The following is a 25,436-nucleotide window of genomic DNA, read 5'->3' as shown; positions in this document are numbered from 1 at the left end:
TATATTATATTTATTATACAAGTTATACAATATATTATTCCATGCATTATTTTGTTATTTAATGGAAGATACCGTATAGTATAGCAATGTATTTAATGCATTATTCAATATATTCATTTTATTTATTTAAATATATAGCCAATATATTTATATACAGTCAATGTATTATTCTATAGGCCACTTCAGATGATGTAAACAACGCTGGTTTATTGTTGGTCCAGAAGAACTTCCTGTTCCACTTCATAAAAAATTTGAACAAAATACAACCAACATTTATAACCAGTTTAAAATGTTAAATGCCGACTGCTAGTTAGTGAGATTAGATGTAAAGACACAGTCTTAACTTAGCGGCTACCCTTCTTTATTGGTTACCTATAAAGCATTGGTTACCTATAAAGCATCGCATAAATTTTAAAATCTTGCTTATTACCTATAAAGCCTTGCATGGTTTAGCTCCTCACTACTTGAGAGAACTTCTTACGTATTATAGTCCATCACGTGCACTACGCTCTCAGGCGTCAGGTCAGTTGGTAATACCTAGAATTTCAAAATCAAGTGCAGGCGGCAGATCCTTTTCTTATCTAGCGCCTAAACTTTGGAACAGTCTTCCCTGCAATGTCCGGGAGGCGGACACACTCTGTCAGTTTAAATCTAGACTAAAGACGCATCTTTTTAATCTTGCATACACTAGATTATCATAATTCATGTATTTCAAAGATCTAGGCTGCACTAGTTAGATCAACCGGAACCAGGGACACTTCCAATAACAACTGATGCATTTGTTGCATCAAAGAGTGCAGAACAGTACTCTACTCTCAGCCAGTCTTGTCTCATTGTTCCAAGGTTACAAGAGCGGAGCGGGCAGGGCGCAATCCATTCCTAGACCTGACAAATGCTGGACGAAGGAAGTGACGTCCCTACAAAACTTCAGCCACTATTAGATTATTAATGATAATTTTAAATCTAATTTTTTTATTTTCGCCTTGTTGTGCAAGCACTGTTGAGCTTGTGCAGAGGCTGCAGTTTTTGCCAGAGGGGAACTGGAATCCCCTGGTTAGGCCTGGTTTCCCTCCGAGGTTTTTTTTCTCCTCCAATGGAGTTTTGGGTTCCTCGCCACCGTTTGCATACTGTTTTGCACTGTTTTGCCTGGCCGGGGGGGCTGCTAGAATTTGGTTGTCTTATTTAATTAACACTGCATATAGGAATTTATTGTGTGTCTGATATTTGACCTGTGTTTTGAATTCCATAACCTTTTATGTTTTACTTATAGTCATTTTTTTCTTGTACAGCTGCTTTGTAACAATGAAAATTGTAAAAAGCGCTATATAAATAAAGCTGACTTGACTTGACTTGACTTTATCCCCCTTATACCAACCAACAGACGCATATATGCTGTCACCTGTAACAAGCTGTCATGTCTCCCACTCTCACAGTTCCCAGGGGAACTCTTTTGCTTTAGCAACCGCTATCGTAGTGGAGACACATTTATACCGAGTGTATTCGGGAAGCGTTGGAGTTCCTTTTTCAACACCTTCAGCCCTGCCTATTACCTCCCTTGCCTCTCTCTGCTTCAGTTTATCCTGCTCTCTCTCTCTCTCTCTCTCTCTCTCTCTCTCTCTCTCTCTCTCTCTCTCTCTCTCTCTCTCTCTCGTCTATCAAGTTCTTTTCAAACAAAGTGTCCTCTCAGCTGGCATTAAATTAGATGAGGCAAATTCCGGATACTATGCAAATGAACATTAGGGAACAAAGTTAAAAGCAGACTTTGGACGTCTGCAGATTTGCTGTCATCGGAAGTGTCAGGGGAATTATGCCTGCCAAATTCATGTTTACCAACACTAACATGTTAAAACAGAATAGTGAAGACATGCAGAAGAGAGTGAGGTGGTGTTAAAGGGTGCTGTTGTACCTGTGTGAGAATCATGGGAGATCAGCTTTCCAATGAGGTCATGTTTCAACAAGCATACTGGCAACAAAACACTGAAATTACATGTTGGTGAAGTTGAGCAACTATTGAGGTCTACTATGTTTTTACGATCTCTATTATTTAAACAGTGCCGTTCTGTGTTTATTTTCTACATAAAAGACTGAAATAAAACCTCAGAAGGGTGCATTGATACCCTGTCTGGATCTGACTGCGCTTAGTAGGCACAAGAGTGACAGACCATACTTCCTTCAAAGGAATTTCAAGGAATTCTCATACATTTAGAAAGATTAATGGGATTGTCACTTTCAGATTACTACTTTTGCATTCTTAAAAGTGACGTGTAACTTGTCCACAGTGGATCCTTAAAGATGAAGGGCTTTGTTTACTTCGTGTGATACAGAATATTGTCAGTCTCTTACCTTGAAAGTACTTTCTGTGGAAGCTTTTATGGCCACTGACTGTCCTGGTTTTGTCAGATCACTCTCTCCTTTGTTGACATTTTTCTTTTGGCTAAAAGAAAGGGTGCTATTTTTGTACTTGCTTACTTTGACCACAGGATGTTCTCATACTTTGTTTCAAAGGTTATCGCCTTTTGAATCTCCATGCTTGAGGGGAGTCTGGGAGAAATGTTGTGTTCCTCGCTCACGTAGCATCTCAGTTTTTCATCTTTTCCAAGTAAATGCCAAGACGTTTTTAGGGTGAAGTATAGAAGGAACTTACGAGCAAGCCGTATGTGTTCTGAGATGACATATTGTGTTTGATATAACACACAGACCCAAAATTTCTATGTATTACACTCCAACTTTCTTTTCTCGTTTTTCTTGCTATTTTGATATGAACACTTCCAGTTTGTTTTTAGCGTATGAATCATTTTAACACTCATAGGTAAAGGACCTCATGCTGGTGTTTTGTTTGTTCACAGGGAGAGAAGAATGCTGGGTTTGACGTCCTCTACCACAACATGAAACATGGACAGATCGCCACCAAAGAGCTGGCCGAGTTTGTGCGCGAGAGGTAAGGTGTTGTTTTGGCAGGAGTCGTCAGGGTGATGGGAGGGGTGATATGGTGTGACTGTTACTGACAGAAAGGGAACATGGAATTTGGTTTCTTCATCACTCTGACGCACACTTGTATCTTTGAAGCAGCAGATGTCATTTCTTCAACATCTTGCGCTACAAACATTGTCTGTTTGTTCTGTTTCTGCCTTCATTTTTAAAAACAATCAAATTGTTTTTTCAACTTATAATTTTAAGTCGTTTAAATAACCCTAATTCATCTTTTAAACTAAACAGTTACAACAACCACTGGCCGAAATTTTAAATAGTAAGTCGAAATGTCTTGCTTGCCAATTTTGATTACATGTAACGTGTAAGGGATAAACCACGGCTTGCCGGCTTTAAAGGATTTTAATGAATGACGTGAAGGCCACAAGTGCATTAAAATACTTTAATGCACGGCTAGTCGTTGATTAGCCCGCTTATACCATGGTCATTAGCCAAGTTAAAGCTGTAATGGATGTTTACAGTGTAATTTTTGATCGGGTGAAAATTACAGTTAATTTTGTCAGCTAATTTCAAACATTAATGATCAAACTGACTGGAACTACCTGTGCAATACACGGTTTTAATGCAAACTTTCCAGCCAATCAGAATCGAGTATTCAAACAAACTATGGTAAGAGTAAAAATATGTTATGTAACGCTGTCATTTTGTTATGTTTTATCTGATCTTAACATATCTTATGATATCGTACCATAAAAAAATGTGTTAATTGTTTATGAGTTGCTTTCATTATTTCCCAATGCTGTATATTTGATATATTTTGAACACGGGGATGTTCTTAATGTCAAATGGAAGAAGTTATGTTATTTATGCACTATTTTGTTGTTATTGATGTCTTATTTTCATTATCTACTGTATTATATTATTGTTATTTTACGTTATTGTACTCTGTTATGCTGTGACTGTAATGATATGGCTGCTGTCCTTCTGAAAATATTCATATTTTTTTGCCATAAATCACCCTTTATGTTTGTCACTGCACAAATATCTAACTAATAAAACTTATTTAAAAGTGCTTGTTAACTTTGACAACATGGTATTTAATCATTAAAGTAGAGTAGAGTGTTTTTTTTATTTCCTGAAAAACTGTTTCGGACGGGCAGCGACGTTATGCTTTATCTGATTTTATTCAATCGTATTCTATGATATTTTTAGTGTGTGCTATTGAATCTCATATTCTTTTTTTGTTTGCTTATAAGACCATCCCAGTCTCTCTTTTTGTAGGTCTCTGTCTCACTCCACAGCACTGTGCTGTCTGCACACAACACTAGAGTGTTACAACGCACTAACCTGAGAGAAGCAGTGCAGACAACAACGTTTTTACTGTTCACTCACTCAAACACACTCACATACGCAAGGTAGTGCAGCAGGATCCCAAACTTGTACATGCACGTTGTTAAACAAATGACGAATTTGTCTCGCCTTCTACTGCCAGAGTATGTGGGAAGTGTGAGTATTTTCTGGGGGTCTGTGAGTGACGTTCAAGTCAAGGCTAATATCTTATTAGAATAATTATACTGAAACCTTGTAAAGACTTCTGCAGAGAGACCAGGGACTATTTACAGCTCATACAAGCCTCCTGCCAATATTCATAGTCTCTTCCATCCATTATGGTACGACTGGACCCAGGAACCATTCGTCATAGGCTGGAGAATTAAAATAAATTGTTGTTGGGAATCTCTCCAGGAAAATACTGAGGGGAGTGTGAAGAAAATTGAGAGAGACAAAATATGCCAGTGATAAAAGCAGAGCTTGTGCAATAAATTACATGAATAAATTTTCAAAGGCTATTTTGTATCCACTCAGTACATCATGTTTCAAAGTGGCTCTATTTCTTGGCTTCTTTACCTTCCATTGTGCCGTTAGTTACTATAAAAACATAATTTCACTTGTAAGAATAATATAAGATGTCTTCTAGAAGATAAATCCAGGTCCAGACTGAGTCAATAGGAAGATAATGAGACATCCTTTATAAGAATAATATAAGATGTATTCTCGAAGATAAGCCCAGGTCCAGACAGAGTCAATAGGAAGAGAATGAGACATCCTTTTCCTATGAGCAGACCTATAAGTGTCAGAACAGTGATGCTTGAGTTGTTAACCATCATGTGATCAACCTCTTCAGAGATTTTGGCTGAATGTTGTATATAAAATATTATATTACTAGTAAAACTATAAGAAACATTCAGAGTCAGATTTGCTTTTAATGACAGTAGTAGCTAATAATACCACGTTTCCATAATTTAATAGTACCACCAATAAAGGTGGTATTTAGGTATAAATACTGAAAATGAGAGTAATTTTTCTCTCTAAGGTTCTCAGATGTTTCTTAGAGTGTAATGAGCTTGCAATAGACATGTGATTTTCAGAACAATATATTGTTTATTGTGAAAGTTCTTCTTAAAGGGACAGTTCACCAAAAAGGAAAATTCTGTATTTATTTACTCCCCCTCAAGTTATTCCACAGAAAATAGAATTGTATAAACCAATTTTTCCTACTTTGGTAGTCAGTGGGGGACAAGATCTGTTTGGTTATAAGCGTTCTTCCAAATGTCTTTCTCTGTGTTCATCAGATTCAGAGCAAAGAAATGAATACAGATTTGGAACAACTTTAGGTTGAGAAAATGAAGACATCATTTTTATTTATGGATGAATGGTCCCTTTAAACATTGAGGCTTTAACGTTTGCTAGACATCACCTGTGTTTCTATATGTGTAAGCTAACATATCACCTGCTGTGTTTGTGTTTGCATTAAAGGACGGCCGTTGAGGAGACTTACTCGAAATCCATGAGTAAACTGGCCAAGATGGCCAGCAATGGAAGCCCTCTCGGGTGAGTGATGTCATTGCTAGGGCTGGGCATCGATGGATATTTCTAAAAAAAATCAGTGAATATCAGATTACTATGGTGAATAAAAAAAATGAAGAGCCACAAATCTGTATATTAAACTTTAAACACACTTAAGTATATTGAAACAGAACAGTCGCATACCTTGATCAAACAGGATCAGGTTATTTTACATTTAACATACAGTATAACAAACAGAATTAGCTGTAAAGAGAGGCTGCAATCATATGAACCACTGTCTTTTAAGGGAAGGTGATGTTAAATTCGGATGACGTACATGTTATTTAAGCAATGAATGAAGGCTATGCTCCCTGTTGTAACATCCACCTGTTGTAAAAGGAAAAGTGACATCTAGTGGATAGCAGTAGAAATAACATACACGTTAATGAATGTTCAGTGCTTGCTGAATTATACAAAAAAAATGAATTCACAGCTTTTGAGAATCGACATTGAATCAACCACATTTAAAAAACAAACATGTATTTTTAAAAAAATATTTATTTTTCTGGGATTTTTTTCGCAGCTGTTGCTGTGTTTATCAGATCAGGGTTTAAATATTTTACAGCAACGGATAATTTTTGACTGCTGTTGCTTTTCTAGTGGCAGGCAGCAGTGGGTGCAGTCTGCAGAGATACTTATCAACAGGAACTGTGCTTTCGGAGTCACCGCATGCGTGCTTGTATTTTCATGCACGTGTGTTTGGCTGTGTGCTGCTGGCCTTAAAAGTCGTCGCTATGGCTAGCTTTTCCTTTGTGCTCTTTACCTCACTTCCTGTCTGCAAAATGTGCTTGTCTCAACAACAATCACACAGTGTTATAACACCGGTGAAACTGGCTTTGCAATGTAAGCCAAACTTGTAAAAAGTTTTACGAGCACAAACACACAGCTTATAGTAGGTCATTTCAATTCATGACTTTGTTTTTTGTTTATCCTTTCAGTTTTTAAGCACAACCAACTCAAACGTTTTTGTCCTACAACTGTTAGTTTTGGCTGTTTTCATGTAAACGTATGAGCTGTGGGCAAGTGTGTGGGGATCTTGATGTACAAAGACAAGGAAGCTTGTCGTTGTTGTTTTTCTAGTACTGCTGTTACAAATCTGAGCGGCTTACGCACGGCACGTCAACATCTAACCACCTGCTCTGCTCCTCAGCACATTCGCCCCCATGTGGGACGTGTTTCGCGTGTCCTCTGACAAACTGGCCCTCTGCCACCTGGAGCTCATGAAGAAGATGAACGACCTCATCCGTGACATCAACAAATACAACGAGGAGCAGGTCAAAATTCACCGCAAGGTAATTTAAGGTCTCGTGGTGAGATCCTTTAATGGGTAAAAATATACATCGTATGTGTATTTGACTGGCCCTTGTACCCACAATGCATTGCTGTTTTGTTGACATCATCACTGGTCTCCCAAACACTCAGACTGCTAAATTGGAGTGTTTTTATTACATTTTTTAAATAGACCGACGGTTCTCTTTAGGTTTTAAAAACCATACGCATTCAAATTTATTTCAATCTAAACTCTTATAAAAGCTGGATATGTTATATGAAATAAACAGGCATGTAGATTTAACACTGTATTATGTTGTGTTTTATGGAGACCAAGGAGGAAGTGATCGGGACTTTGGAGGCCGTGCAGTGTGTTCAGGTTCAGAATGCCCACCTCCAAAAGACCAGAGAAGGATATCACAGCAAGTGTGTGGAGCTGGAGCGACTGCGCAAAGAGGGAGCGCCTCAGAAAGAGCTGGAAAAGGTTTTTGTGTTTACTGGCCTGACTGAATAACAACCTCATGGCAAAGCTATGTATGATTTAAGGACTACTTTACCTTTGCTGAAGTGCAGACATATAGACCACATTCATGCTACTTTATGGTACTTTTGCATCCTGTTGAAGCTTGAAAGATTTGTTTACCAATACTTGCAATTGCATGAAATAATCCAGAACATGATAATCTGATAATCCAGAACATCTCATTTTGGGTTCCACCGGAGAAAGAAAATGGGTTTAAAATGATACGAGGATGGGTAACTGATGACAGGTTATTCCATTTTGTGTGAACTGCGGTAGCTTTCTTGCAAGCATGATGTGTTTGTGATCTTGAAAAATTATATTTCCCACTTTTCTTATTTCTCTCTTTGTCCCGCTCTTGTGTTTTTCAGGCTGAGCTGAAGTCTAAGAAAGCAGCCGAATCTTTTGCAGGGTCTATCGAGAAGTTCAATCGTGCTGAAGCTGACTTTGAACAGAAGATGAGTGAATCGGCACAGGTTGGTGATGTGAATATCTGAGTTCATTATAGAAGGTTTCATTGCACGCGCCTTGTCCGAAGTTAACTTATGGTCTTGTGTTTGGTTATAATATAAAAATTACATTTATTTTATAATAGTCATATTTTATTGTATATTCATTGTGTTTAATTGAATTTAAACTACTCAACAGTTATTGATTCTTTGCGAAGGTCTACCAGAAGTAAAATATGCCAAACTGCACATTTTGAGCTGTTAAGTGCAGACCCCAAATTACATGTGTGAATTTGCAAAAACCTTTACCGCGTTTCAACAAAGTGATAAAGTTACCATGGCTACAAGAACCCTTTAGGAGTCCGTCTGACAAAATAATGACATGCCTGTGGTCTATTCTGCCTGGTGACGACCGGCACGTATGAATAATTTGAGACTGATGAAAGAATGGGTCTGTGAAATGAGTTTAGACGTTACTCTGGGAACAGCCGGGTCATGGCATCCCACAATTATGGCTTCAGCAATAATCTTTAAATTCATGAGGATGAACAGTGTCAAATGTTAATGACAGATATATGTAAACTCTAATTTAAGTGATTTCATACACCAAATATAGGGTACTATTGTGCAGTCTAAGAAATTGGAGGTGAATGGTTCACCAAGAATATTTGTGTAAAATGGAACATGTGTAAATAGGCTGCCCCCATATTTAAAGAGGATTTTGTGGCACATATTTTTGGTCAATAGGAAGTTTGTTTTCTTGGATCAAAGTTGCACTGAAACGAATTTGTACACCTCTGAACTACCTTTAATAAATTTGTTTAATGAACTTGAAACATATAGTTATTATTTGACCAAATTTATTTTTTAAATCCCATTATTTATTGGAGGCTTTTTGGATTTCTTTAATTTTTGGAGATTCAGCTTTTTTGGGACATTTACAGTATGTTTGTGTTGAGCCGAAGAAAATAAGTTGTATACATCTGGGATGGCATGAGGGTCAGTAAATTATGGCGGAAATTATAAAAACATTAAGCCGCTCAAAACATTTATTTGCAACATAGATTACTTGTAACAAAGCATGTTATCTTTTATTTTATTTAAAATGGTAAATTTTCTGTCCCTTGGCCTAAGGTTCTTTTTTGTACCTTTAAAGGTATTCAAAATCATTATATAATGTTGTACCTTTTACGTACATTATACGGTACCTTATGCACCTTAAGCATTCCTTTCAGGTACAGTTAAATGTTTTGTACCCCTAATAGTTAACTGGTACTCAATAGGTCCTTAAAATGTATCCAAAAAGGTACAACATTTTATGTTTTTTGGGTATACCCGTAAATGTACAAAAACAAATCTTTAAGGGTACCACGCCAGCGACAGAAAATAAATGGTTTCTCTGTATTTGTTTTTCCGAAAATGCAGAAATTCCAGGATATCGAGGAGGCATATCTGCGACAAATGAAGCTGTTGATCAAAGCGTATTCCCATTCCATCGAAGACACGCACGTACAGGTTGGACAGGTACAACTCTAAGCCAATTCACATCGATCTCTCTTGAGATATTAATAATTTCAATCAACCTCAGTTTTATATTTTCATCCCGTAATTGTTGTGAAAACTGTGAGTCCAGCCGAATCACCCCTGCGGTTCACAGTTGTTCTGCTTGATGTGGGCTTGATTAGTTATCCGAGATTAAATCTCATTTAGGTCCATGAGGAATTCAAGCAGAACGTGGAGAACATAGGCGTTGAGAATCTCATTCAGAAGTTTACAGAGCAGAAGGCAACAGGGAAGGAAAGACCCGGTGAGACTGACATTTTTTAAAAACTCTTCAAGGCACAATTTCCCAGACTTAAATAAAGGCTGGTCCAAAACTAAAATGAATTTTCAGTACGCTTTGACACTGACTTAAAATATAATTTGATCTATATGAGATCTCCGCACCAAATATAATGAAACTAACCTTGTGTGTTTTTGTGTGTGTGAAAGGTCCCGTTGGGTTTGAGGAGTATCTGTCTTTACCTGAGAACAGTAAAAAGAGTCGTGCTAAAGCCTTCAGGATCCCTGGATTAGGAAAGAGAGACAAGGAACCTGATTCAACGTAAGAACATATGTGATGTTGAAGGGGACAAGCCCTTGCACAGGGTTCGAAGTTGAGGGGGTGTGGTAAGCCTCATAAGCCTTATGGGACCCCTCATATGGTCAAAAATAATGACCTTGGGGTCCCCTGGTTTCTCATTTAAACTAGACTAAAAACCCAGAATTATTTTTGTCAAATAATCACGCTTAAACAACACAATATTGTCCATTATTTATTCAAATTGAAAACGATTTGAAATCGAAATAAAAAAATGTATCTGAAAAATCAATGAATGCTCAAGCGAGCCACAACGAAGACATGTACAGAGACGTCACACACAGACATGGGCTCTCTCATATTGAAAGGTTTTATCTTAAAACTCAACATGTACTATAATCTTTCTTTATGTACGTTGTTATCTCACATTGTCAAATCAGATGCGAGGCGAGCCACTAAAGGGAAAAAATAGGAAAGGGAGCAAAAATATTTAATCTTTTGCTCTCCCCAAGAACATTGTGTTCATTTGCCAAACATTTGCATTTCCCAAGAATATTCCCTCAGAAAACTTTTGCATTTCCCAAAGATTGTCCCTTCTGCAAACATGAGCTCCGACTTTGACGAGAAGGCTTCCACCCAAATGAATGACATTAGTTTCTCTTATTCTGCATCGGTTCATATGGATTATTTTCATATAATTGATCTACATTATCAGGAGATAAATCGCATTTAAAATGCTCATATGCTTCTACATACGGTGGTGACTGGCTGGTTTGGCAGCAGTGTAGAAACAGTGTATTGACTTTGATGCGATCCTCTCCCTCACTCGCTCCAAGGATTTTTTGTATTAATATTCTAGAAATATAAGGGAACAGCACTGCATTGCAATTATATAAAGAACAAGAATCAAATGACAAGAAATAAACAATAATGTGGATCTCTTTTAATGGATTATCAACATTTTAAGGATATTTATGGGTGGTTGTTAAATAACTGTGACCCAAACTATCATGTATCCTGTATTGGTAGCTCCTTCAATTTTTTTAGGGCTGGTTAGGGAACCCCCAAGAGCTTTGGCACAATTCGAACACTGCCCTTGCAGTTTTGTTTATTAATATGGGCTTTCAAACTTGTATTATTGTCAGTGCCAGTATTGTCATAAATAGTTTTTGGTTTTGTCAAGAGTTTTCCTAACTGTTCTGTTTGTCTTATTTTAGGGATTCAGCTGTGGCAGATTCTCTTGTGAGTTCTCAATTACACAATTACACACATTGTTTTCCCACAAATGGTACATGTTTGTCCGGAAAACTAATTTTAAAGATCTCATTGTTGCACAGAGCCATATGTGTGTTCTTTTTTGTCTTAATGTCTCCACCACAAGCATAGTAACTTTGAGGTTTAGGGGTAGAGGATAAAACATCTGATAACAGTGAACAAAAACCAATATTCTATTTCACAGTCCCATTCCAAAAACGAACCTTTGTTTGTGTGTGTGTGTGTGTGTGTGTGTTTGTGTATATGAGTGTCGCATGCGGCAGGGTCTGGTTACTTCATTATTCTATTTTCAACCTTGTCGTCACTCAGAGTATTTAATAGAGTTAAGTGTGTGATAGTACACCGGGTGCCACAGATCCTTCACTATCTGTTAAGGGCTTTTATGTACAACTGTGCAAACTGACAGTTTCTTCAAACATGAATCATAGCAACAGCATAAGTCTCTTAAAATGTTGTTTCTTATTGTGAGTCTGTGTTGTCTGTTTGTGTTGTGTGTATTTGTAGAACTCGCCCCTTGAAGTGGACGATGAGGGCTTTGTGATACGTGCAGACGTCAAACAGAATGATATCCTTCAGAATAATAAATGCAAAGAGACTATTTGTGTGTATGTTAGGCGGGGTCTACAGGCCTATCCAGTGCCAGAAATGCCAGAAGACAATTTCTCTTAAACATCCTTCTGATAAAGATCTGGTGACTTTCTAAGATTCCCATGAATGTTAAGTTCCCCATCAGTTGTATTTTAGGACGCGAAACTCAGGATGTGTCTCTAAATAGGACAGATATTTCTGCACTTCCCTATGGTTTTTCATTGTCTGTAAACAACTTTCCAGTCTGCTTGTGTGTTTGCATTTCTCGCTATTTGTGTCTACACTTTTATTTATGAATGCTCTGTTGTCATAATTCGCTCCTTAACCTGCTTTCTACGTTGTGCTGCTGAGGTCAAGGACGGCAATTTTTACTCCAGTGACTCGGACTTCGATGACGAGGAACCCAAGAAATTTCACATTCAGATCCGGCCGGTCGCCACGAGTAGCCGTAGCAACTCAGCAGCCAATGAGCTGGAGCTGAAGGCTACGGTGGGGGCGTTGACATTGCCCCCTAATAGAGCGGTAAGAGCTAGTTAACATGTGACTGATGCTAATGTTTCAGGTGCATTAAAAAGATGTATTTTACCTTAGATGGAAGGTAGTTATTTATTTGTCATAATGTGTTTTATTTAAATGACTCATGCATGCTAGCATCATATCGACTAAAATGTATTTAACAGATGTCTATTTTTTATTCTCCTCATTGCACAGTTGTCAGTTAAGAAACAGCTCTCACGTAAGTTCAGTTTGTCCTCTATAAGTCTCCATTTTGTGCCTTTAAGAGAAAATTGTATTTTACACGATTTATGTCTTTTTTACTATTTACATACATTTTTTGTTACGGAGAATAAGGAGAATTACAGATGTCAATAACTAAGCAGGGCCTACTTCTGAAATTTTAGACAATATTTCTTATCTAAGTTTGTGTTTTTCATGTGTCGTTGTTCTTCTGCAATAGGAAACTCCAGTTTAGCGGGTCGGTCTGAAGGTGAAGGAGAAAGTGTTCCTCAGAGAGGTTGGTTGACCTCTGTAGAACGTCTGTATTTTACAGCTTCAGTTACCAAGATCATGAATTTTTAAGCGTTCATACATTGTTCATGTGATATTTTTACCCAGCCGTCTCAAATGGCCACATTGACACGAATGGCCATCTCCTTCTCTGTTCACATTAATAGAAGTCATTATTCCACAAACAAAGCTCTATCTGACGCCTTAATCGCAGCAATCTGCCATCGGGCTGACCTGGCATCAGAGTCATACTTCATGAGTGCACTGTCATTATTGCTTTAGATTGACATACTGATCTCGGGTCTGCTGGATGGCAGATTGCTGTAATTACAGCCTCAGACAGGGCTCTATTTCGGTATCACGGGATCAAACAATTCCAGCAAAATTGGAAATAATTTGCCATGTTTGTGTGGTTTGATGAAAATGGTTGTGGACTGTTGTCTCTAACCCATTCACACAGACCACTGATCCTAGAAAATTGCCGGAGTGCCATCTGTGTGAACGCAAACGCATCCCGGATTGATCCGAAAAATTATTCCGGAAAGGGGACCTAGTAATATTTACGGGATCAGTCCCGGAACGCACCCTGTGTGAACAAAAGGCAGAAACGATGCCGTAAAAGCTGTGTAGTGATGACACACATCTCTAATAAATCGTAAATAATTTGGCTATGAAAACAAATATAGTTAAGCAAGTAATTTTTGTTCGTTGGTAAATCGGATTTTTTTTTTATATTTAAATCTTGGAGTCCTTATCACCAAACTTAAGGTCGGATGCGAGATTAGCGTTGTCTGCTTCTTAATGCAGTATAAACTTGAAATTGAAACTAATAAAATGACAAATACACAGCACTTTAATAAACTTGGTCGCTTACCAACCTTTAAAACATGACTGTGTGCACCTGGGTCTCGTGATGCGCTAGTTTCTGTGCAGACACTGTTAATAGACTTACTCCAAACTTTCACCCGGACATTTATGTGCTTGTTTTTCTCAACAAACATTGTAAAGAATATAAACGTGATGGTTTATTGTGTTTTTAATAGCATTTTGTGCAATATGCTTTAGGTCCTGTTAAAGGGTCTTTCATTTGATCTGCGTGAGCTTATTCCGAAATGGTTACAAAATCTAAATGCTAAAAAAACTAACTTTAAAACTTTGTTTATCAAAAACGATAAACTTATTTTTAAACTCATATTTACATATTACAGAAAAATTATTATACCGTGGCTTTTGTATTGCATTAGGCTATGTTGCAAAAATACTGGCAAATTTTTAGTTCGCAGCATTTCTTTATATTTTTTCATTAAGGCTGTTTCAATTTGCACTGAACAATCATGAACAATTTGCTTTTATTTGTTTTCTTATGACATTTTATATTTATCTTATATCAAGCTTCATTTTGTGGGCTATAGCCTACCTTGCATTCTTGTGTCTCATTCTTCTTCTGTGTTCTGCATTTACCAATAAAAAATATAAATATAAGTTTGTTTGAAAATTGAAAAAAACGAAAACGTACACTAACCCTCTTCTCTCAACAGGTAGTGGTCTTGCTTTTGTTGAAACTAGTTACTTTGAATTAACACCTATTGTACTATTGCTCTTTGTATGACATATCGATTATTGCTCCCCGAACTCTTTGTAAGTCGCTTTGGATAAAAGCGTTTGCTAAATGACTAAATGTAAATGTTTGTCATGCTACTGAACAATAACAAAAAAGAGAGATTATTAAGGCCTATTTGGCACTAAATAAAGGAAGGCAGTAATAATAACAAATTGCGCTTTTTAGCCACCTAAAATCACTGCAGGAAAATATCTTTCATATAAAAAAATGCACATAACATTACATTGCAGTATATTACGTCACAGGAACTTCCCTGGATATGTGTGAACGCACGCACAGATTTCAGAAAATCACTGGCAGTGCGAATGAACAAAATCAAACAATCACTTAACGAATTCCTGGACACATTTTCTGTTTTTTTTCCAGGGTCTCTGTGTGTAAAGGGCTTTAATGGCAACATTTAGTCACATAGAGGGGTAGGCTGGCTCATTTATATAATGTAATTCTGTGTTGTTTTGTAGATGGAGAACAGGAGGGTCTGCGCAGATCCACCTCTAGCCCAAATCACAGCAGGTACAATATAGATGCGGGCAAAAATAATTGTATTACATACAGGCACAGGAAAAAATAAGAGAACATGTCAAAATGTTTTTTTTCATTATTTACCATTTATAGGTGTGTTTAGGTAAAGTAATCAGTTTGTTTAATTCTGTGAACGACTAACAATATTTTTCCTAAATACAAACATACAAATATTGTTTCTATTTGCATTTATTATTATTATTATTATACGTAAAAATAGAAGATTCAGAAAAACTGATAATCATTTCAGAGTGGTCTCTTAATGTTTTTGTGGCTGTATATTGTAGAATAACTATATATTAAACATCGGGTATTTTGAATTGTCAGGGGTTTCCCCAAAGCACATTTCACTATAATGACAGGGAAAGTTCTGGCATGAAACTCTAGATGGCACACTACTAAAGTCTAAACCAATCTGACATAATAACTTTACTTTTACGGCGAGCTTGCTGCTGTATGTTTAAATCTAGGCTAGTGATTGTTGTAGCAGTGCAGTGCGTTTCAGAAACCCTCCTCCTTCCCCAGCTCCACATGTATAGATCTGCTACAAGGTGATCACGTAAGCTACGCAGGGATAATTCATATATTTTATATGTGCAGCAGCAGCATTCCTTATATGCACACAGCAGCATGTTGTGGATGCATTGGCAGTAGCTAGTCTCCGAACTTGCTCCGCCACAGCGGCATTGTAGCAGATCTATTCCGCCAAGACCAAATACATTTATATGTCATGTACACTACCATGCTAAATCTTCCGAGAGTTGTCATGACAGAACTGCATTCACTGGTCTTCTCTATCACTTCATCTCTGCAGGTTGAGCTCAATAGCCTCCGGTTCTGACGCTCTGTTTGGACCTCCTCTAGAATCTGCCTTCAAATCTCACAGTTTCGCCGGCCGAGAGCAACTCCAGAATGCCTTCGCTGCATCTGAATGTAAGTTCCCTTTAGCTACACCACCCCAGACTTATTACAGTGATAGTTGAGAATCGACTAAACAAGCAATTCTTTTACCAAACAAATAATTAAAACCTGGGTGGTTTCCCAGGCAAGGATTATCTTAAACCAGGAGTAGGCCCAATGTTTGTCAAAGTGTCTTATTCTTATGCATACTTGCACTACTACAGCATTGACTTGTTTGCATTATATGTATACTTGCGCCACTACTGTAGTTGATGCATACTTGCACACTACAGTTTTTGACTGTCTACACTTTTCTATATCTATATTTTCTAAAGGATAAATTATGTTTCAATGGTAATTTTTGTATATACGTTCTTTGGAAATGTATTTTCTGATCAATAATTGACTCTCTTTTTTTTCTCCCAGATGCTGCATTCTCCTCTGATTCATCCTCTCCTGAGAATGTGGAGGATTCTGGGCTGGATTCACCGTCCCATCAGCCCCCTGGGGTGTCCCCAGAACCCACTGGTTGGGCAGCCTGGCCCCCCTCTCAGTCTAAAGACTCTTTAAGCTTGGGTCGATCTTCGGACCCCTTCCTAGCCGCATTCCACGACCCCTCGCCTGGCCGCTCTCCTCTACCACAGGCTGACCCAGCCAACGCCTGGTCTTCCAATCTACGCTCCCCACGTGCCCCACCCGACATAGAGCCCACCACCTTCAGCTTCCCGGCCTTCTCCCACAGCCTGGCATCTTCCGATTTGGAACCGTCAGTATGGAGTTGTAAACACATCCCTCCTGAAGACCCCTTTCTGGCTGCTTTTGAGCGGTCGACCTCCAAGGACAACATCCCTCTGCCTAATGCCTGGGCCCCGCCTCCACCTCGGCCCACCAGGGACGGCGTCGAGGACCGAGCTGAGCCCTTTTCCAACACTAAAACTCTTCCTCCTCCATCTTCGTCATCGTCCTCCCGCAAGGACAGAGAGAGGAAGAGAGATCGTAGTGTTCCGCCTTCAGAGTCCCAAGAAGATCCTTTCGCTATTACTATGATTGGCAGCCCAACGCATCAGTCGTCTATAGCAGCGCAGGTGAATGGAAATAGGCCGACGCCCAGTCCAAACCCCGCCCCCAGTTCTCAGCCCAAGAAAGAGCTGGTGCATTGGAACTCTGTGCATAACCCTTTTAGCGAAGGTACTCCCAACAATTCAGTCACGCTAGAGCTCAGAAAACAAAGGTCATTTAATGATGAGCCTCGAAGGAACGGACCACCGCTCACACGGCATTCTGGGCCACAGGAGGACCTCTGCTTTTCTACAGACAAAGACCAGAATTTCCTGGATATTAACACACAACCAGGTATAAACTGATGTGGGGTGTTAATGGATGATGGTAATACTGATATTTAGGGAGGATGATTGATCTCACTCTTTTTCTTTCAGTCTCCAAGCATAGTTTCAGGCAGGACAGCAGTGAGCGTCTGGTGTTGGCTCCGCCTCGCTCCGTTCGGTCCAACCGCACCTCGGGCAGACTCAGTGGCTGTGAGCGGGTATATGTTCCACAGACCTCTTTATACCACCCGTCCAACTAGCAACACTCAAGTGTCTTTACATTCACAAAAACAAAGCCGTTCATCAGCAGACTCTTTGTCTTGAATCTTGTTTTATGAGATGTGGTTTCTCTTTACTTCAGTTCTAAATGAACAGCACTATTGAGATCTCAATTGAAGAGCTTAACTGCTTTACACTGGAAAACAATTATATTGTTACAAGACAATGAAAAAAGTCCTTCAGCCACAGAAGTAATTTCAGCCACATTTTATGTTGAAAGACGAGAAAAGAAGCCGGTAGTCAGATTTTTGTTGTTTTATTTCTATTATTAAGATTAAGGCTAAAATAAGAGTTATTATAGTTTAGTTTTTAGTTTTATTGTAGTTATATTAGTATTTTAAATTTATTTTAATTTTTATAATTTTTAGATATTGCATTATTAGCTGTTGTCATTCTGTTATTTATTTATTTTTAATATTGCTCTATAGGTTTAATTAATTAATCATTATTATTTAAAAAAATATATATTATTGTTATTTTAAAATAATAAATTTTTTAATTTCATTTCAATTAACAGAAATATTTTAATTAATTTAGATTTACTATAATCATCAAGTTTAAAAGTTGTTTGTAATTATCTACTGTTTTGTTATTGGTCACATTAAACATAAAATGCGCAAACGCATTTTATATTATATTTTAAATATAGTATACTATATTATTTGATATTATAATAAACATTTGACCAGTTGTTTTAAAAAAGTTTTAGATAACAAAATAATTATTGTGATTTGAACACACACCTGCCTTGTGTGCGAGGAGTTTTACTTTTTTATTTGTCATAATTTTGCAAAAGTACAACAACTTTGACCTTCGACCTGTGTGTCTTAGTCTAGGTCACTGTGCTCATCTCCGCTGCCTGATCCCAGTCCTTCCCTTACCTCCTCATCATCTTCTAGCCCTAGCGAGTGGAGAGTGCAAAACCGTGTTCCCAGTCCAGCCCGAGGTGATTCTGATATCCTCAGCACCCACACTATAAAAAACCATAGAGAGTCTGGAAATTTGTATCCTCATTGAATGTAAATATTGATATTTTTACTTGTGTGACCCTGCAGGTTTGTCTCGAGGGCCCAGTCCCATTTCTCTGAGCACACAGGAATCATGGCCCGTAGCCGCAGCCATTACAGAGTACATCAATGCTTACTTCAAAGGAGGAGAACACAACCGGTCAGTCTTTGGATCTTAAGGGAAAGCTCTTGATAAAGCCAGAACAACACATTTACGCTTGTGTTTAGAATTGCAGATCACCCAAAGCTCCATTTTCGGTTCTTTCACCCCATTTGGAAGACAAAACCCTCTGCCATACTGTCCTGGACTTACCTCAAGTGACTTGCTGTTCATTGTTTTAATTGAAATCCAACTGTTTGCTTGTGTATGTTTCAGCTGTCTTGTTAAGATCACCGGTGACCTCACAATGTCATTTCCTGCTGGGATCACCCACATTTTCAATGCCAACCCCAACGCACCTGTGCTTAGCTTTAGATTGGTCAACATCGCTCGAGTGGACCACTTCTTACCCAATCAAAAGTTACTCTACAGGTATGATGGCGTCTAACAAACACTTTTGACCGTATGGCAGTCTATAGGGCAGTTACTGTACAACAGAATTCCGGAAAAGTTCTAAATTTTAATAACAATAATTGAAGAATAGAAAATAGATAACGTAGCAAATGTTTTAACTGAGAAATGTTACACTTTTATCCACTAAATTAGCTCATTTAAAATGTAATGCCTGCTACAGGTCTCAAAAAAGTTGGGAACGGGGCAACAAGAGCAACATTAGTAAATGGGCCCAGGAATACTTCCAGAAACCACTGTCGGAAAACACAATCCGCAGTGCCATCAGCAGATGCCAACTAAAGCTCTATCATGCAAAAAGGAAGCCATATGTGAACATGGTCCAGAAGCGACGTCGTGTCCTGTGGGCCAAGGCTCATTTACAATAATTATTTCAAAGTGGAATAGTGTTCTATGGTCAGACAAGTCCAAATTTGACATTCTTGTTGGAAATCACGGACCCCGTGTCCTACGGGCTAAAGAGAGAAGGGAGACCTTCTAGCGTGTTACCAGCGTTCAGTTCAAAAGTTCTCTGATGGTATGGGGGTGCATAAGTGCATACGGTATGGGCAGCTTGCATGTTTTGGAAGGCTCTGTGAATGCTGAAATGTATATAAAGGTTTGAGAGCAACATATGCTTCCCTCCAAACGATGTCTATTTCAGGGAAGGTCTTGTATACTTCAGCAGGACAATGCAAAACATACTGCAGCTATTACAACATACGTAGTCCGGGTACTAAATTGGCCTGCCTGTAGTCAAGATCTTTCACATACAGAGAACATTTGGCGCATCATTAAACGGAAAGTACGTCAAAGACAACCACAAACTCTTCAGCAGCTGGAAACCTATATAAGGCAAGAATGGGACCAAATTCCAACATCAAAACTCCTGCAACTCATAGCCTCAATGCCCAGACATCTTCAAACTGTTTTGAAAAGAAAAGGAGATGATACACCATGGTAAACATGCCCCCGTCCCAACTTGTTTGAGACCTGTTGCAGGCATTACATTTAAAATGAGCTAATTTAGTGGATAAAAGTGTACACTTTCTCAGTTTAAACATTTGCTGTTATCTATGTTCTATTGTGAATAAAATATTTGCTCATGTGATTTGAAAATCCTTTAGTTTTCATTTTTTTCAAATTGAAAAAACGTCCCAACTTTTCCGGAATTCGGGTTGTATAATACATTACAGTACATGCTTAGTTTATTTATCAAACTATTTGAAAGAGTCCACATTTTTTTTGTGGTAATGGACATCGTGTTGCTTTCATTTTTGTTTTTCTACCTGCAGTGATCCATCACAGAGTGACCCCGACTCTAAAGATTTCTGGTTCAACATGCAGGCCTTAACGCTTCATCTGCAGAGAGAGGCAGAGCTCAACCCACAGGCCTCTTATTACAATGTGGCTTTGCTCAAATACCAGGTCAGTCATCACAAACCCTAATAATACTTGAATTGCAACTGAATCTGGTTTAATGATGTTTTTAAAGGCGTTCCTATACTTAGATGCATGAGCCTCACATTGACGCTTTGGCTAGTTTTTGACTTTATTGGTAGTAATTTGATTTATATTGTATGTTACAGGCATCATCTCAGGATCCGGGTCGTGCCCCCCTGCTGCTGTCTGCTGAGTGTCAGCGCAGTGGCACAGTCACCCGTGTGTCTCTGGATTACCACTGCTGCCCTGCAACCGCCCCTGCCACACTACTGACCTCCGTACAAGTGCTGCTGCCCCTCGATCACACTGCCACGGACCTGCAGTGTCAGCCACCCGCATCCTGGTGAGAGTGTGGTGTAGATTACTTACATATATAATATGAAAAAAAAACGGGATGGGTGAAGTCTCATGACAGCGAGAAGTAAAGGTGAAGAGCTAATGAGTAAAGACCTGTTTTCTGTCACAGGAACGCTGAAGAAAGACGACTCTTATGGAAGATACCCAACCTTTCTCCGACCAATCACAGCAAAGGTTTTTATTTTTGCCACCTGTTCTTTTTTACCCCTCTCTCTTACTTTGTGCTTAAATCGAAGAGTATTGTAGATAGGAAATAATGACTTTCTGGACCCAAAATAATGCATTTTGAGTTGTGCCAGTCAGGTTCTATATAAAGTTTAGTGTTCGTTTTAGATTACCAAAGAAAACATCTTGTGTTCACACAGTGGGTGGAAGAGGAGTTGCTCAGAGCAAGAGGCCATGAAGCAAATACATATGATCCGATCAGAGAATCATGGGAGATTTTTGAATTTAGAACATTTTGAAAGCAACTAGAGGTTTTATTTCCAAACTCTCTGTCATGGGGGTCTCAGAGACAATCTCAAAAGAAAATAAGTGTTAAAGAGACTATTAAATCAAAGAGCAGCTAATGACACTGTTATTTATGTTTGGGTCTCAGGGTCTGGCACATTGTGCGCCAGTTGGCAGTGCCTTGAGGTGCCCCGGGGTCCTCCCCCAAGCCTGGCTGTTCAGTTTGTTGGATCTGGGGCGTCTCTCTCAGGCATGAATGTCGAGCTGGTGGGCAGCCGGTATCGCATGTCCCTGGTGAAGAAGAGGTTTGCCACAGGTGAGACCTAGTTTTTTTGCATCCTTCATGACTATGCTGTGTCCACCTGTTCATTGAAAGCTAATCACATGGTGAAAACATGTGTTTGCTGGATTTTTGACGCTTTCATGTTTGTTGTCCATTTTAAACATTTATTGTGACTAATCACAGAAAATGTTGTACTGAATATGTTAAATTACATTACATGCACAAATATGCTGGTGAATACCCAGAGCCCTTGGCCCTACTGGCAACCTTGGTTGAATGCTTACATTGTAAAGCTTGCTGCTGTAATGCACTGCAGTCGATAAATGTATTTTTTTGCAAGTTGCAGAAGTCGTGATTTAAAATACTTTTTTGCAATATTTTCTCACTTTGTTTAGGAAAGTACATGGCTGGATGTTCTTTGTGAGCGAGATGATGGTGCCTGGTCTGGCACCACAGGCACAATGTTTGCACTTTTTTCAACCCCTGAGCTACAATACAATGGGACCTGTATAGGAAATGGACATTACCCACTCTAGGAAACATGCACTGGAACTCGGGACCACAACCAGCTTGAGATCTGGGATTTCCTGGTCCACAGATGATCAATTCAAGAATGTGTACTCTTATCTGTATATAGTGTTTGGTCTGTGCACCTTTTTGAAGTTTATAAAACGATGTAAATTTGTCATTTAGGTGCAAATTTGTGAACGAACAAATATAAATACAAGTATGTATGAAAAAATTAAAATAAAATTATTATGTTGTTCATTCAAGGAAGATTTAATATGAAAACTGTGTATTTGTGCGAGTTCTAAGTTCATGTATAGGTAATGATTCATTACACTTAAACGGCAAGCATCACACAAAAGTGGTTTACACAAATTTATTACACGTTTTACCAGTACAAAATACAGTTCAACTAAGCGGTTGAAGCTAAATAAAGAACATTTTTAAAGACACAAAAATAAGGTATCAATATAGTAGTGAGAAGAATTGCATCTACCTCCATAAAAATATTCCTTAGCCAGAAGCTTTAAAACAGCGCTACAAAAGAAAACTAGAAACCACAAAGTTCCCATCCCAAAAGCACACGAAAGGCAACAAACGTGACGGGCGTTAGAATACAGAGTCTGATACTCACAACCAACCACAGTGAGAGAACATCAGCCAATCACTTCTCAGAACACACAAAACAGCGAGTAGAAAGGACAGTTCTCTTTGTAAATAGCAGAGAGGGGTGTGTAGGGTGCCCGTTACGGGCCGCTACCAGGCACCGGTTAAGATTACATCTGGATTCAGCACAACATTGGAAATCAAACGATTACAAACATAAAACGACATCTTTAGAAAATATTTCCAGCTTTACATCGGTCAGTTGGGCACATCAACAGCTTTCCATCTATAGCATTACAATTAAATCAACATATCAGATGTACAGCACCAGGTGATGAGGCGTTTCTGTAAGTATCTGCATATTTTCTGTTACTGCATGTATCTACTTTGGGTTTTCTAAATCATGTAGAAAAAGCGAGATGTGAGGGTTCATAGAATTTTAATGTGTCACCCATATGTTTTTTGCTATAACATATACACAATATCTACTTCAGTCTGTTATGCAAAGGAAGGTTTTAATCTTTATAAAAAGAGGCTATTTAAAAAGCTCAGGTAGGCCTACATATGTTCAATTAAAAAATAATTACACAAAATATTCACATAACCTGGTGAATGCACTCACTTCCAGTTACATTAGGCCTTGTAGAGACTCACATACACACAATATATTTCACAAATCATCTAGGCTCTTTATAACCACTGCAAACAACTAAGAACTTTTACAAAACTAGACCAAAGTTTTACAAACCATATTTGGTGAAATCTGCACTACTTGGTGTCTAAGAAAATGGCTCTATCAGAGTAATAACCATCAACACAGTAGGCGTATGTACATCCAGAAACTTGACATTGGGATGCTATTCGATAGTGATTTAAAAAACATTACAGTTAAACATTGAGGAGTAAAAACTGTTGAGGTATAGACTAGTCATCTCATATGGCCAGGGCTTTAAATCTACAAAACTGCAAGGATTAAGTGTCGACCCTCCATGTCATCATGGAAAGGCATTTGCATGTGCAGCAGGTTTGGGCGAATGCCGCGGTGCAGCTGAGCAGGCGGCTTTGGGTCAGCGGGTTGCATCTAAGCCTGAAGAGCCGCAGGTATCAGCGGAGGCTGAAAGTCTTTAAGGGCACGACTAAAAATGAGACCATCTGTAAAAGGTGCTGTAGACATCTGAGGTTCTGAGACGATACATTCATTCTGCGGTTAGAGGCACGGCCGAGAAACGACAGAACGAGAGATAGAGACGAAAATAGAGATAGTTCTGCTCTAGTGTTTCTAAGGCACTGAATGAAGACTATGGCACGTCAACAAAAAAGAACAACATTACAAAACCAACACGTTCTTTATTCACAGTCGCAGAAAACCTAACGGGTGAAGCGAGAAAGAGAGAGAGAAACTGACATACACTCAAGATAAACCAAAACCTCACATACTGTTAGCTTGGCCACAAGCAGCCCTACATTCACTGCTGAGAATACACACACAAGCGGCCGGCTCGGGTCGGTGCTGGTGTGGTCTGGCATGAGGCTCTTAGATCTCCTGCAGAGAGTGATTGATCTCGATTCTCTCTCTCTTCACTGCTGGCTCGCTCATGCTTCTCGACATATCTCCATCACTGGCCAGATCATCTGAGAAGGAGGTGTCTAGGAAAAGAAAAAAGGGAATATGAGAACACGAAGAAGAAAAACTTGAAAGTTAGCAACTCGTGTTTGGTGAGCTTTAAAATCTGTTACCTTTCTCCATTATTGATGGCATCATTGTGCTGAGGTCACTGAACTGAAATATAAACAAAGAAAACTGTTAAAACTGGCAGTGACATGGAGGGTCTTTTTTAAGCTATGGGCACCGTTACATGTTTATGCTTACTGTGAATGCAAATGTTTTTAGTAATTTCCAAAATATTTTTTAGTAATTTGCAACTTTTTACTTCAGTGTCAAAAATAAAAAGTGAAATCACTCAGAAAAGTTTTATGAAATAATGCAAAAAGTATTAAAAATGAACACAACATGAAAACTCCATCACCATCATTTGTGCAACTAAATTGTCTAAATTATCACAACATGTGAGACATGGTAGAAAGTTTATAGTGGGGTGCACCGAACGTTTGGCAACCGGACATATTGGGCAAAAACGCATGTTCGACTGAATAAGTGAAATGGGCGAATACATTTTACTGAACATGACTTGTGATACGATCAAGTAGCAACCAGTGCAGTGGAGAGAGAAAGCGAGAGAGACAGAAGCCAGTTTCCATTACCCTTCAAAATGCACTAAATAAAATGTAATCATATTGCAATGTAGCCTATAATGTATTTTTAGTTTATAGGCCTAATGTTGAATTACACTTTTTAATGAACTGTTTTGTTGTCGTAGTACAGAGTAACTTACATTAAATTCTTTTAGCAGTCTGCTATAGGCCATGCATGAAGGGAAGGGCTCCACTTTTGTTTAATTGACTTTGTTTTGCTAAATTTTATTAGAAGTTATATTGTATTTTATTGAAAAGCAAGCAAATGATAGAAAGCACATTTTGACCATTCAGTTTATGCAATAGTGAAAA

The 25,436-nt window shown here is 38.5% G+C and overlaps 2 protein-coding genes across 7 annotated transcripts in view; one reads left to right on the top strand and one right to left on the bottom strand.

Moving 5' to 3' along the window:
- Nucleotides 1-22,546, top strand: part of fcho1 (FCH and mu domain containing endocytic adaptor 1) — a 36,228-nt gene extending 13,682 nt beyond the window's left edge. For 2 of the 3 annotated variants that reach the window (XM_079467602.1, XM_079467603.1), the window contains exons 3-27: nt 2,847-2,938; nt 5,743-5,817; nt 6,983-7,124; nt 7,433-7,585; nt 7,993-8,097; nt 9,496-9,594; nt 9,781-9,877; nt 10,063-10,174; nt 11,368-11,392; nt 11,930-11,990; nt 12,351-12,535; nt 12,725-12,749; nt 12,972-13,028; nt 15,104-15,155; nt 15,979-16,097; nt 16,491-17,417; nt 17,501-17,607; nt 18,500-18,614; nt 18,724-18,835; nt 19,052-19,207; nt 20,521-20,653; nt 20,815-21,011; nt 21,135-21,199; nt 21,624-21,791; nt 22,154-22,546. In XM_079467602.1, the coding sequence (XP_079323728.1) occupies nt 2,847-2,938; nt 5,743-5,817; nt 6,983-7,124; nt 7,433-7,585; nt 7,993-8,097; nt 9,496-9,594; nt 9,781-9,877; nt 10,063-10,174; nt 11,368-11,392; nt 11,930-11,990; nt 12,351-12,535; nt 12,725-12,749; nt 12,972-13,028; nt 15,104-15,155; nt 15,979-16,097; nt 16,491-17,417; nt 17,501-17,607; nt 18,500-18,614; nt 18,724-18,835; nt 19,052-19,207; nt 20,521-20,653; nt 20,815-21,011; nt 21,135-21,199; nt 21,624-21,791; nt 22,154-22,182 (3,408 nt within the window). In that variant the 3' untranslated portion in view covers nt 22,183-22,546. The remainder of the gene's footprint in view (nt 1-2,846; nt 2,939-5,742; nt 5,818-6,982; nt 7,125-7,432; nt 7,586-7,992; nt 8,098-9,495; nt 9,595-9,780; nt 9,878-10,062; nt 10,175-11,367; nt 11,393-11,929; nt 11,991-12,350; nt 12,536-12,724; nt 12,750-12,971; nt 13,029-15,103; nt 15,156-15,978; nt 16,098-16,490; nt 17,418-17,500; nt 17,608-18,499; nt 18,615-18,723; nt 18,836-19,051; nt 19,208-20,520; nt 20,654-20,814; nt 21,012-21,134; nt 21,200-21,623; nt 21,792-22,153) is intronic. The other variant, XM_079467604.1, reaches the window with a different exon arrangement.
- An 82-nt stretch (nt 22,547-22,628) lies between these two features.
- The window catches only part of rfx2 (regulatory factor X, 2 (influences HLA class II expression)), a 28,006-nt gene continuing 25,198 nt past the window's right edge, over nt 22,629-25,436 (bottom strand). For all 4 annotated transcript variants that reach the window (XM_079467607.1, XM_079467605.1, XM_079467608.1 and 1 more), the window contains 2 exons: nt 24,609-24,651; nt 22,629-24,518 (listed from right to left, as the gene is read on the bottom strand). In XM_079467607.1, the coding sequence (XP_079323733.1) occupies nt 24,406-24,518; nt 24,609-24,651 (156 nt within the window). In that variant the 3' untranslated portion in view covers nt 22,629-24,405. The remainder of the gene's footprint in view (nt 24,519-24,608; nt 24,652-25,436) is intronic.

The sequence above is a fragment of the Barbatula barbatula genome, assembly GCF_947034865.1.
Source record: "Barbatula barbatula genome assembly, chromosome: 11".
Classification (NCBI taxonomy): domain Eukaryota; kingdom Metazoa; phylum Chordata; class Actinopteri; order Cypriniformes; family Nemacheilidae; genus Barbatula; species Barbatula barbatula.
Note: the sequence above shows the minus strand (reverse complement) of the source record. Positions and strands in the feature narration are given on the sequence as shown.